The sequence below is a fragment of the Belonocnema kinseyi genome, chromosome 5, assembly GCF_010883055.1.
Source record: "Belonocnema kinseyi isolate 2016_QV_RU_SX_M_011 chromosome 5, B_treatae_v1, whole genome shotgun sequence".
NCBI lineage: Eukaryota > Metazoa > Arthropoda > Insecta > Hymenoptera > Cynipidae > Belonocnema > Belonocnema kinseyi.
The window spans coordinates 40,234,506-40,249,101 of NC_046661.1; the positions used below are offsets into that span (position 1 = coordinate 40,234,506).

General features: G+C 33.8%; 1 protein-coding gene across 2 annotated transcripts in view; it reads left to right on the top strand.

Annotated features, from left to right (window-relative positions):
• Positions 1-14,596, top strand: part of LOC117172373 (solute carrier family 35 member G1) — a 106,621-nt gene that overhangs the window by 37,495 nt on the left and 54,530 nt on the right. The window contains exon 2 of one of the 2 annotated variants that reach the window (XM_033360228.1): positions 1,351-1,705. In XM_033360228.1, coding sequence (XP_033216119.1) covers positions 1,353-1,705 — 353 coding nt within the window. In that variant the 5' untranslated portion in view covers positions 1,351-1,352. Of the gene's footprint in view, positions 1-1,345; positions 1,706-14,596 lie in introns of both variants that reach the window. The other variant, XM_033360229.1, reaches the window with a different exon arrangement.

Genomic DNA, 14,596 nt, shown 5'->3' on the forward strand with positions numbered 1-14,596 from the left:
AATAATCATGATAAATACAATTTGTGCTTTATTTTGCAATTTCTGCAAAAACAATCCCAGACAGAGTTACATAAAAAATGTGTTATATTTGATATAAAAGTGTTGAGTATAATATCGAAAAGTTGAAAGTTGGCACAAAACCGAGTGTGAAGCACGAGATACGTGATGAGAATGTGTCCGTTAAAGCCGAAAGAGCTTTAACGAAAGAGAGTTCACAATCACAAAATTACAGTTGTCGATCCGTTGACCTTTGATTTTAAAAGGTCTGTGCACGAATGTGGGAGAAATGTAAAGATCGAGCGCTGAGTGCAAGAGCCATCAGTCGCGCATCGTAGGTGTGCTCAACCTTACGAGCCAAGCGAGCCGCGCGCGATGAGAAACACTTTTGTCATTAAATGCAATTTTTTATATTATACTTAAGTTCACAATCATATTTTTTGCTTGATATCAAGCTTTATTCAAGGCATGCTGTAAAAGATTATTGCAGGTAATATAGTTCGATTTAAGTATACTAATCTAGATGTATACGATGATTTTTGTTATTTACCTGCTGTCGAAAAAAAACACTGAAGGTTACATGAGGTTTCCTTACTTTTTCGTAATTTTTTAAAAGACTTTTATAAGGTTAAGCCAGTTCATTTATTTATTAATTTATTTACCAGGTTATCATTAGTGTTACAAAATAATATTTTTAACATATTGAACGATAATCACATGCTATGTTTGACTACTTTTTAAACTTTTTTTGTTACCTTCATCGCTTTTTCTTTTTCTATGCAGGTTTCTCTAAGTAAATAATTTCTAATTTTCTGATACCGAAAATATTCAATAAAATGTTCGAACTTTGTTTCAGCTTTTTATGGTTAATTTTCTCCTGGCCACAAAAAGGTTTTGCCTTCCCATAAGTGTGGTTCCAAGTATAAATAATTGTAGGGTAGGGTTATGAACGTTTTTTTATAATAATGCGTTGTAATTTTATTATTTTTATTTCTCTTTGCCCTAGAAACATCTTGCAGTTTGTGAACTTCATTTTTCTTAAAGTCTACGAAGCTCTACCAAATATTTGTTTTTATTAAAATAGAGATAGTAAAATGATAATAATTGAATCTTAAAAATAAAAGAAGAATTCGTAACCTATCTAACTGAAGAAGTGCAAATATTGAATCTCAGAGTAATAATAATGAAGGTCGAATACTCAGCAAAGCTTGTTATTTGTGATGATTATATATCCAATCGTAAAAAATTGTATGTCAGTGCGTAAAGTTACGATCAGTCATGGGAGATATTAAGACAACTAAAAATGTTTCTTCGGGTAGGTATGTGTAATTATGTCTTTTCTTCTAATTTTAGGAATGCCGGAACACGTAGAATTACAGCATTTAGTCGATGGCGATGCAGAGCGTCAAAATTCGACGGCCAATCAAAAAAGATTTTACCCAAAACTTAAAACTTGCCCATACTTGGGTTTGATTCTGGCTACAATTTCGTCGCTTTTTTTTTCCCTCTGCAGTGTGATCGTAAAGGGGTTGGTAGATATAAACCCCATGGAGCTCGCTGTCTTTAGATTCGTTGGGGTTTTACTCCCGACGATTCCAATTTTAATCTACAAAGGCGAACATCCCTTTCCGAAAGGACGCAGATTTATGTTGATTTTACGAAGCTTCGTGGGAACGACAGGATTGATGCTCAGCTTTTATGCCTTTAGGTGAGTGTGATGAATGTTAAATGCGATGGCAAAACAAACAAAAAATTAGGAGCGTTCCCAAAAAGTTGTAAAATCTATTCACTGGCCACTTTACTCATTCCTTAATATTTAATAATTATATTTTGTTGAATAATACTAGAATAAAGTAATGACATTGGACTCAGTTTTTATATAGGGTTAAAATTCCTGAAGTGGGCACGCCATTTTTTGTGAAGTCATGCAAATTAAAAAGTGTCGCACATTCTTCAAGTATACATCAATTCAACAATATTCAACCCCATAGTTTTTAGAAAATTCAATTGTTTAATACTTATCTTCGCGATTAAATATTTTATGAATTTTTCTTTCAAAAATCGATTCCGCCCAAACTACGAGCTGAAAACATGTGAAAAGAATAAAGGCATAACTTACAATAAATAAACTTCACAACAAAATAAAAAACTATGTAAAAAAGTTTATTTAAGTCATTTCTTATTCGTTTTTTTTTATAAACAAATTCAATTTCAACTCAGTGCTCAATCTCAAATTGAAATTTTTTGTTGAGTTATTTTGTAAATATAATTAACAACATGAAAATGCAAAAGTGGTTTTGTGATCTTTAAGGTAAGTGTTAAAAAATTCAAATTTTCGTTGCGCGCCACATGACTACCCGGAACATGTGACGACTCGCGCGAGCTGCCGTTGTTTCATCTGTGTTTTGTTTAGTATTTGGTGGTTAATTTTCGTTTACAACGTGAAAGAAAATTGATTTTTTCAGCACTTACCGACGAGATCACAAAACCGTTCTTGCATCTTCATGTTGTTAGTTATATTTACTACCTACCTCATCAAAAAGTTCGATTTGAGATAGAGCACTAAGAAAAATTGCATTTGTTTATCAAAAGTTATTAAAAATGACTCAAATAAACTTTTTCCATAGTATTTTATTTTGTTGTGAAGTTCATTTATTGTGAGTTTGCCTGTATTTTTTTTCAAATTTTTGAATCTCGTAGTTTGGGTGTAATCGATTTTTCTAAAAAATGTCCATACAATATTTAATTGTAAAAATAAATAATAAACAATTGAATTTTTTTAAAACTATGCGGTGGGATATTGTTGAATGGATGTGCACTTGACGACTGTCACATTTTGACTCTATAGTTAGTTTTGGAGCCCTTTTTTCTTTCAAAAAATTTATAATCTTTTGACAATTTTGTGTATTGTTCTATAAATAAAGTTGTGTAATTATATTCAAACACTGCTTGTAAATGTTCAAAGTTGTTAGTTTTGAGATAAATATGCATCGCGATGATAAATCGGATACAGGACAACGCACATGCACTCACGTGTCGCTTTGAACTAGTCCCGAAAACGTGAATAACTGTTGTACTTTGCCACTGGTACACCCAGGAAATTTTGTTCCAAAAAACGTTAAAACCGATAAAACAGTTTAGTATAATCTTTTACGATTTAGCGAAATCAGGTATTTATATCAAAAAATAGTATAGTATTTATTAATAATCTATGAAAAATTTACTTTGGAAAATTAATATAAGTTCTACAAAACTTGTAAAAGAAAATGTGATATTTAAAATTCATTATATTAAATTGAAGTAAAACCATAATGTCAATTATTAGAAAGATTGGAATAATTTTTTCACATTTTGAAAGAGAGGATTCTGAAATTCTCTAAAGACTATACTAAAAATTATGAGTCATTCGAAAAAAATGTGACGTTCGAAAATACGAAAACGACAAGTTCGTAACCCGTCGTGAAACTCCACCAACTCACGCTGCACAATTATAGCACATAAATACGCACATTATCATTATAATTGTTAGTATTTGTACACATAATAATGTAGAATACACATTGGCTGATATAACTAACTTAACCTTTACTTATATACATAGTGCCCAAACATATACATATACACACGCATCGCACGCAATCACGCTGTGAAAAGGGGTTTGAAGATTCCTTATATACTAAATGGTGACAATTTTTAGAATAGTGAGAAACGGCATGGTGTCTAATAACTCGACTTAAAAACGTTCAAAATTAAAAGTAAAAACAGGAAAATATTCTGTTTTAATAAGGTCAAAACTGGGATTGAATTAAATTTAAAAATATCTATAGGTTTTTCATTTTTTTAAATCACCTCTTTCCCGCCTCACATTCGGTTTGGTAATACAAGTAATAGTGCTGGATCAAAAACTGTAGGTGTCCTGAACTTAATACAAATTTTGTATAAATCAAGTATATTATTATACATTCACAAGTCCAACCTGTTATAAGAAAAAAGAGCTATAAATAAAATAATTCCTCGTTTTTTGCGAAAACAAGTCGTCTTTGAAATCCTTGAAATTTTTATGAAATCTTCGAAACCTTTTGAAATCATTGTGATTTCGTTGAAATCCCTTGAAGTACTTAAAATCTTTGTGAAATCTTGAAATTTCTGTGAATTCTTTAGGATTCATTCTCAATTTTTATAACATGTTTGAAATCTCTACAATCTTTAAAATACCTGAAATTTTTGTAAAATTTGTGTGGCGTATTTGTGAATGCTTAGTTTAAAATTTGTTTGTGAAACATTTTGTGTTAGTTTTAAATAATTGAAACATTTAAAATCTTCTTAAATTTGTTAAAACCTGATTTGATAGTTTAACGTCTTTTTATTATTTATGAAAGATTTGATATCTTTGGAAAGCTTTACAATTTTTGGAAATGTTCGAAATCTTGTTGAAAATTTTGAAATCTGGTGTAAACGCGATTTTCAAATCTGCGAAATCCTTGCAATCTTTATGAAATGTTCAAAACCTATGGGAAATTTTTGTAAAATCTTTTGAAATATTTGTGAATTTTTTTTGTTCGTTGAAATCATCGAATTCTTTGAAATCTTGTGAAATATTGTCAAATCTTCCAAATGTTTTACAGTCTTTAAAATCTGGTGTTGCCGGAACAAAATTCCCTCGAAGTTTGACCCAAATCGGTTAATATGAAGACGTGCCGCAAAGGCCCTGAAAATCCCATAAGATTAACATGGGGAAATTTTGGTTTTCGGAGAAATGGGTTTCAGGTTTCTGGATTTAAACTTAGCTTGCGGGAGATATTAAGAATTTGTTGGGGAGTCTCTAATCAATCATTTTCATGAAATTACCTACAAATCTTATGCCCCCCCCGCCCTTGTGGAGTCCCAAAATGCCCCAAAAAGTTGAAATTGATATTTTTGCCAAAAATTTACACGCAAATGCTCTGTTTTTCCCTTGTTTGCCAAAAATTATTTTTATTTGTCAAGTGGAATGGTTTTAAGTATTTTTGAACTAATTGACAATTGTTTAAACAATTTGTTTTTGTTTAAATAATTTATTTTGCACTTATTGAAAGGTAGATTTTTTATGTTTGATTGGACAATTGTTCATTTTTAGGAATAATGATCTTTGTTTCAAGCATTTAGTATTCTTTTAAATAATTTATTATTATTTAATTATAACTTTTTCTTAAAATGAGGTATAAAACTCTAGTATAAAATAAATTAGTTAGCTTTGCTGCTTAGTATTAAATACCTACGTTATTTAGATACTAGTAACTTATTTTTTAATAAATGCATATTTGTTTAAATAAATTTTGTTTGTTCAAACAATTTTTTTCGAAAATAAATGTTCGAATTTTCTGTTTTTCTGAAATTGTTGTGGTAATTTGTCATTGTAAAGAGCAAAATTTTTTGTCTAAACCATTATCGAATTGTTTCATAAATTTACTAAATATTGATGTAATATTTTATTGGAAATTGTGATTCAAAAATCTAATTTTTTTCTCAATTCAATTAAGTATATCGCTTATTGTTAAACATGTAAACTTAAAGAAAATGCTTTAAATAACTAATATTTGTTCATAAAATGTTTTGCAATTGTCATGAAAAGTTTTTTTTTAGTAAGACTTCATTCTATGAAAATTACATTCAATTTTTTCGTTCTGAAATGATTTTTATAATTTTTTCCTTTAATTCACCCCTATAGAGACACTCGTTTGTCCTCTGAAAGCTCAGAGTAAGTTTTTTTTTGTTTATGTTGATCGCGCAAAATAGCTCTGAGTATTCCCAAAGTAATTAGAAATCTTTGTATTTTTTGAACGCCACTGGAAATTAAGACACAAAATTTTGCTCTCAAAAATGAAAAATTACCACATTAATTGCAAAAAACAGAAATTTCCCAAATTTATTTTCGAAAAAAATTGTATAAACAAACAAAATTTATTTAAACAAATAAGTATTGGTTGCAAAATAAGGTACTAGTATCTAAATGACGCAGATATTTAATAATAAGCAAAAAAGCTAACTATTTTTTTTTAAACTAGAGTTTCATACCTATTTTTAAGAAAAAGTTACAATTAAATAATAATTAACTGTCTAAACAAATACTAAATGCTTGAAACAAAGATCATTATTCCTAAAAATGTCCAATTGTTCTATCAAACATATAAAATGTACATTTTAATGACTGATAGCAAAAAAATTATTTAAACAAAAATAAATTGTTTAAACCATTGTTAATTAGTTGATAAATACTTAAAAACATTGCATTTGATAAACGAAAATAATTTATGGCAAAAAAGGGAAAGCTAGAGCATTTATTTGTAAATTTTTGGCAAAAATGTCAATTTCAGTTTTTTGGGGCATTTTTGGGGCTCCACAAGGGAGGGGGGAATCAGAATTTAAAGTAATTTAATGGAAATTATTGATTAGGGACTCCTTAACAAATTCCTAATATTTCCCGCAAGCTAAGTTTAAATCCAGAAACCTGAAACCTTATGTTCCGAAAACCAAAATTTCCCCATGTTAATCTTATCGGATTTTCAGGGCCTTTGCGGCACGTCTTTTTGCGATCAACAGTAAGGCTTTTTTAATGATTGACATAGTATCCTTTTCGAAAGACATCGATAATTTTTTTATTGCAATGTCGTCTTGATGACTGTAAAGTAATTCACAACAGTTAAATCAACTATTAATATCGTAATTATTAAAATTACTGGATCAGACTATACGAGTAGAGTCGGTACTAAACCCAGTTTAATTCGAGCAGAACCGCTAAACCATCTACTTGATTTTGGTCGAGGTGATCTATCATAATTCCCTTAATAATATTATTGCATTCCAATATAAACCATGTAAATGTAAAACATTCTGACTCATCAGAAGTTTCAGTAGTCCATTGCTCGAAAGAGCTGAAAAATACTTGATAAAAATCCTTCGAAAGAATAGTTCTTATAGCAAATTCGATGAGCTTCGCTATATGCAATACCATCACACTGCAAAACATGAATTTAAAAAAATGGCATGTACGTCTGCATCATGTCCTTGTGTAAAGTATAAAGCTAAATGTATTTCTTTTTGTGCATGCCAGAAAGACAAAAAATGTAGAAATAAATATACATAGTCTACTGTAAAACGTACTTATGTAAATAAATATTTTACATAATTTATATAATCTCCGGCAAGTTTCACAATACCTTGAGATAAAATAGAAAACTTAACCATAAAAAATGACGATATAGTAAGGTTGACCGAAGCGCGCGCAGTGAAAAAGCTCTATTGTTGATCGCAAAAAGTACAACTTGCATAGACCTGCCGCAGTGGAAAACTATGTCAATTTGTAGAGTAAGTTTTAGAGAATAATGCGTTTTTAAAATTTTCAGAAATGTTCGGTAGATCAAAAATTATCAACAGTGAAAGTTAGTAAAAAACGTCAAATTCTCGACCGGTTAGAAAGAACCACTTTTTCATAATTTTTTTAAACAAATGCAATTTAAATAATTTTCTACGCATTTTTCGAAAAATTAAGTTGTGGATTCGGATTCAGGGGCTCAAAATACATAAGAATAAAGGGCTTTCAACTTTGGCGGTCTTAGTGCATACGGGAAGGTCCCCAGCCCCCGGACTAAATCGGCCGATTCGGCTAACTTCGGGAGATTATCGGGGCTATTCGGATTTTCTGATATAGTGTTTTGCAATTTCGTCAACTGCAGATTACAATTTCTGTTAGCGTCTATCACAGAAAATAAAAATATCGCATATTACCTTTCACTTTCTCTTTGAATATAATAATTTGTATAATATTTATATTAACTTTTGTACCTCAATCTATTAATTCCTATTATTGCTTTGATATTATTTGAATATGTTATTATCAATTTTTCTCATTCTGCGTTTCAATACATAAAATATCAATGTTTTCTATTGAATATAACAAATCTTGTTCTAAAGATATTAAGTTTTCATATTCTAATTGTAAAGTTTCGTAATTACACTAACAATAATTTTTATATTTACACGATTTCCCTAAATCGTAATCGACTATATCAATTATGAATATTAAAATATCAAGTATTATTATAAAATTTCTTTCAGTGTACAGCACTTGCTCCACAGAAGTGTATCTGCTGTTAGGAAACGGGACAGCAGCTACCCCAAATGAAAGTATAAGATTCGTCCAAGCGTTTGGCGCGTCTGTTGTACCTATAGGTACGTCTGGTGCACCAAAATTTTTTCTGTGTTCCTATCCAAAACTTTTGTTTTGCTCTTTTCCTCTTTGGCACCTTCTCCCATTGTTACGAGCTGAAAGAGGCCGGTCGTACCCTATCATGCACGAAGCCGAGAAGGGCCAGTTGGCGAGCAATTTAAATGTCTTAATTTCAAGTTTCATACCATTCGCATGAGTAATACCTTAATTTAGAATAAACAGTATTGCTTTTTTGAATATGTTTGTAATTATGTATTCATGCTAATTATATTATTCTTTACAATGATTGTCAATGAATTTCGTTGTATTTGAAGAAGTAATGTAAAAACTGCAGAAAAAATCAGAAGGCAATGAAATAAGAAGTAATATATTTTTTATTTCCATATTTTGAAAATTTAAGACAGAATAGAATTTTATTTCTTCACGTACATACTTATTACACTTACACATATACTTCGTAGTCACCAAAAATCACATGTTTAGCTCATTCATGCAATTCCTCACTTATTATTCTTACAATAATTTATTCTGAAATTGGAATAAACATTGAAATAAAGTAACGTTTGGTAATTTTACTAATTCCCTCATCAGACTAAAATTAAAAATAATAAAATTATTTTAGGAATAGGGTTGCTTCGCGATTTTAGATAAAATAATTTTTAATACATAATTTTAATATGAATCGAAGGTGCATTATAATTTTTTTTCTTTTTTGTTGTTCAACAGAAAAAAAATATTAAAAATCGAAGGCGGTAAAACACTTATTCAAATTGGTGTCATGTGGGTGTTAGGGAGTATGTGACAAAAAAGTTATCCTTTTGTAAAATTTATTTAAGAGTCAGTATTATGTGGAGGTAGATTTTCTCTGTTGGTTTTTACGGAGCACATAACCAATACAAAACATCGGCACCGAAAAAGATATTTAAGAATAACTGACACGTGAGCTGTGATTGGTGGAAAATCCGACCCCTTTGACGTCAAACCGGCCCTCTAATCGACATCGTGATAAAAACTGCACATTTCAACATTAAATTAAAAATAGTAAACAATGTGTAAAAATTATTTTATGGGCGTTTTTATAATGAGAATTTTATATACTATAAGATCCTTTTATTGGAAAAATGATATCTCACTTTGGAAACAACCCTATTAATAAAACCAACTTTATGACATTTTTATGTGACTAACTTGAAATACTCAAGAAAGTCTAAAGAGAGCAACCGACTATTAAGTGCGTTAAGTTATAATGAAAAAAGTATGCAGGAAACCATCACTTTATTTATATGGTGGTTTGCAAGTATTGTAATACTTAAAAAAGTATTAAAATTATAATTAAATTATTTAAGTTGACCTGGAAAATTAAAAAAATCAACTTAGAAACCTGAAGATAACATGAAATTTCAAATGTATTGTTATTATTAAATTGTTCTGAATTGCCTTGCCGTCGGTGACTCGGAAACTTGTTTAAGTTTCTGATCGTGAATACTAAAAGAACACTGAAAAACCCCGGGCCTGAAACTCTCTGTTCTGATCTGAAAAATTGGGTGGATTCGAAATGAAAAGGCACTGTTTATAGGAAAAAGCATATTACGGCAGAAAAAACCCAGATTTATTTGAATTGTCGTACAATATGAATTTCTATACAGAGGAACTGTAACTTTGGAAACAACGAATTTGAATAGCACCGCGTGCTCACGGCGAACCGGCGTTGGCGTCACACTCGCGGCGAGTTCGTTCGATCGGTTTGTTTCGGTGACATTAAGACGAGATTCGTCCCGATTTCATTCGATAGAAATCGGTGGGGTTAAAAGAACATCCCTATTCACGTGTGAATTGGTGGAAAACGAATGAGAAATTGCCACATAGGCGTTGCCGAGGAGGCGTTTTGGTCGCGATAAGGCTCTACGCGTAACCGAGTTCATAAGAACACTGAATCGAATGACCCGCGCCACTAGTTGAGTCGATGTTCTTTTCTCACATATGAGATCCATTCTCACTCTCTCTCTCTTTCTTCCGGTAGATTTGAATTTCACACTTTCGCGCGACAAGATTCGTGCTAGGCCTGCTTTGTCTGACAAATAACGTGTGACGACGGAACATGCTCCCGACCAACGCTGCGAAACAAGGAGAATTACATTCAATGCAGTGAAGCAGAATTAGCTGTAACTCAGATAATTAAATGAATATAACTGAACACTTAGACTTTAGAGATACGATCCATATCTAAACACAAACAACATAAACATTAAACGATGATTAACCCTATTAATCATGAAGTCAGTTTCCTTTGGAAGGGACTGCTCCGATTTGTCTTATATATAATACAGAAGTCAGTTTCCTTTGGAGGGACTGCTCTGATCATTTGGTAATCTATAATATTGAAGTCAGTTTGCTTTGGAGGGACTACTTTCATACTTTGGTAATAAAATAAAAATAAAATGACACAAACAAAATAAATAGTATAAATAAAATAAATCTAAAATAAACTTTCAAATTAAATCTAAAGTATTTACAATATGCACAATGAGTTTGACGGCAACTCTGACTCTCACGAAATAACTATTTTACAATATTCACAACTATACAATATGTTGATCTTAAATCAAATCTGCTCATCCAGCCGACTGAGGCTTTACGCCACTGGTAACAGAGTCGTGTTAGGTTGCCTTTGTAAACTCCGTTCGCCGTTTTGAACGAAGCTCCTCTGGCGATGCCATCGCTCCCTGGATATACCTCGAGGATTACACCCAGTGGCCATCTTGCACATCCCATGTTGCCCTCTCTTAGGATCACAACCGAAACAGCCTTCAATTCCTCAGTGGATTTGCGCCATTTTTGGCGAATTCGCAATTCGTTGAGATATTCTTTGTACCATTTTTTCCAAAAGCCCTGTCGAGCCTTGGTGATGAAATTGTAGGTTGACAGTCTGTTGTCTGCAACTGAAACGAGATTTTTTTCAGATAAAGAATTGAACGGTCGACCTATTAATAGGTGAGAAGGAGTTATAGTTAGTGGATCATTAGGATCACCTGAAAGAGCGTACAATGGACGAGAATTTAAAATTGCTTCGATTTCAATTAACAAAGTGTTAAGTTGCTTATACGTTAGTTTTTGATCTTTCAAAACACGTTTTAAGTGATGTTTGAAACTCTTTACAGCTACTTCCCAAAGACCGCCGAAATAAGGGGACAAAGGTGGAATGAAATGCCACTCAACTCGTTTAGCTAACGCAAAATTTCTTATAGCCTGCTTGAATTCTACGGTGTCGAATAGATCATAGATCTCACGAAGTTCTTTATCAGCCCCTACGAAGTTTGTCCCGTTATCCGAATAGATGTGTTCTGGAACCCCATTTCGACCGATAAACCTACGCAAAGCTGTCAAAAATGCCTCTTTCGAAAGGTCGGTTGCCAGTTCGATATGCACCGCCTTAGACACCATGCAGATAAAAACGCAACCATAGACCTTAATGAAACTCCGGTTGCGATTCTTTTTCTCCTTAATGAGAATAGGACCAAAGAAATCTACCCCTGTGCGACTAAAAGCTGGAGCTTCCGTTTCCCTAACTTCAGGCAAGACAGTCATTTGAGCCTGCATCATTTTAGGGCATTGTTGTGCATCGATGGAGGATTTTCCTAACTTGATCTTTTCCGTTCAAAACCCAGAATTTTGATCTAAGATTGCATAGAGTCGAGTGGATACCGGAATGCTTATTTTCTACGTGAGATTTGCGAATGATGAGATCAGTAATTGAATGTTTGCTAGTTATTAGGAGAGGGTGTTTTTTTTTATAGATCAAATCTGCTTTATTCAAACGACCACCTACTCGAATGAGATCGCGCTCGTCGAGAAAAGGATTCAGCTCATCGAATTTGGTAGGCTTTCGATACGCAACTGTGGTATCACCGGGAGTCGCCTCTCGAATAGTAACGAGACGTTTGATCTCCTCCGGGAATTTTTCACGTTGTATCATCGCTACCAAACGATGTTCCGCATCGCTTATTTCCTGTCAGGATAGTGGACGATCTCTTTTAGTTTTTAGGGGTTTCCAGCGTAGAAAATTAGAAACCAGTCTTGTGAGACGTTTGAATGATGAGACTCGAGAATATATATAATCACACGTTACAGTACTAAGCAAAGAAACACCCTCTTTCAAATCGGGTATTTACCGACGATGGTTCGACCGACCTAGGCCATTCTTTCTCGGGCTGAACTAACCACTTGGGACCTGAAGTCCATAAAGTATTTTTGATGAAATCTGATGGTAATTGTCCCCTAGAAAGCGCATCGGCAGGATTGTCTCCCGATTTGATGTGTCTCCACTGAACTTGATCTTCTAGAGATTGGATATCGGCGACCCTATTTGATTCGAAAGTCCGTAGCAAATGAGAAGCTTTTTGCAGCCAACACAATACGATTGTGGAATCTGACTAAAAGCTAACTTTCCTGATCGGAAACTCGAATTGTGCCTCTGATTCGAAGTACAGTTTCTTGAAAATTCAAGCTGCACGGAGTTCTAGCCGTGAAATTGTGACACCACTCAAAGGAGATACTCTAGATTTGCTACAAACCACGTTTACTGTAACCTTACCATTCGCATCAGGAGATGGAATGTAGAGACATGCTCCATAACCATGAAGACATGCGTCACAGAAACCATGGATTTCCACTTCAACAGGATTTCCGCACAAGAATTTTCGCGGCAATGCACAATTCTGTAAACATGAAATCTGCTCGGTAAATGATTTCCATTTAGTCTGAATTTCTTGCGGCAGTGATTCATCCCACGTGATTTTTGATTTACAACAATCCTGTATCAAGACTTTGGCGTAGAGATTCACCGGCCCCAAAAGTCCGAGAGGATCGAAAATTTTTGTAATTTCCGAAAGCAACTTTCTTTTGGTGGAAGTGTTTTGAGCATCGATAGCTCGAACCACGTACGTCAGAAAATCGCCCTGGGAATCCCAAGTAATTCCGAGTGTTTTCTGAATGGAGTTTCCTTGATAATGCAACCGAGATTGGAAATTTTCTTCTCGATATCATTGAGAATGGCGGTGTGGTTGGAAGACCATTTTCTGATGACAAACCCACCCCGACCTAGCAGCTCGATCATTTCATTGCGAACACTGAGAATTTCCTCGATGGAATTTGCGCTTGAGACCAGATCTTCCACGTAAAACTCCCGTAGGAGAATTTTACTGGCACGTGGAAAATCTTTTCCCTCATCACGAGCAAGCTGCTGTAGGGTGTGAATTGCCAGAAATGGTGCGCATGCAATTCCGAAAGTCATGGTGTTTCGTTGAATGTTCTGATATTACCCTGATAATACCATAACATTTTTTGAAATTTTCGGTTTTCCGGATTGACCAGGACCTGCCTGTACATCTTCTCGATGTCGGCGGTTTTCACATACGTATGTGTTCGAAATCTGAGAACCTGTTCAAAGGTCGTATTTTGAATCGTAGGACCTACCAATAGAACCTCATTGAGAGAAATTCCTGTCGACGTTTTTGCGGACGCGTCAAACACCACCAGAACCTTAGTAGTCTCGCTAGCTGTTTTAATCACAGCGTGATGAGACAGATAACATCCCTCCTTGATGTCGTCACACACAGTCATATGGTTTAACGCAATGTACTCATTGAGTACTTTGTGATACTCCGACTTTAACTGTGAATTGGACTCTACTTTTTTCTCTAGCTCGTAGAGACGCATCAAAGCTTGATTTCTGGATTCACCAAGCTGAAATTTTCTGTCTCAAAAAGGGAGCGGTACGATGTATCTACCGGTGTCGTCACGTAGAGTGTTATCAACGCAATGTTTTTCACAAGCCACGTCATCGCGAGACTGCAAAGGTTCGTGGTCGAAGTCTTCTATTGCCCAAAATTGCTCAATGAACTTGTCTAACTTTGGAACATTGCAAGAAGCCCTTGCAGATGTTACGAGGCCATGTGATCCTCCTGCCACTACCCAACCTAACGTAATTTTTTGCAGGACGATTTGAGACTCCTGAAGCCTAAGTTTGATTTGACCTATCGACAACAAGCACAGGGTAGTACCTGCTGCCAATAAGATGTCGACAGACTTCGGTACGTGAAACTGCGGATCAGCCAGTTGTAAATTTTTGGAAATATCGAACAAATTTCGTGGGAATGTTTCATTGGGTACGAGATCAGCTATTCATTGCACTATTAGAAAATTTAATGCTCGTTTGAACTTATGGGGCATTATTCCTCAACTGCCCCAACTCAAAAAGTCATGTTTTTCGATTGCCTCTAAATTCTGGGAATTTGTTCGCCTACCCAACAGTAGTTAATCCACAAACCTATAGACCAGGATTACCAACCCTCCCCAAGTGAGGGGGGGTTGAATTTTCAACCCCAATGCCTGCAG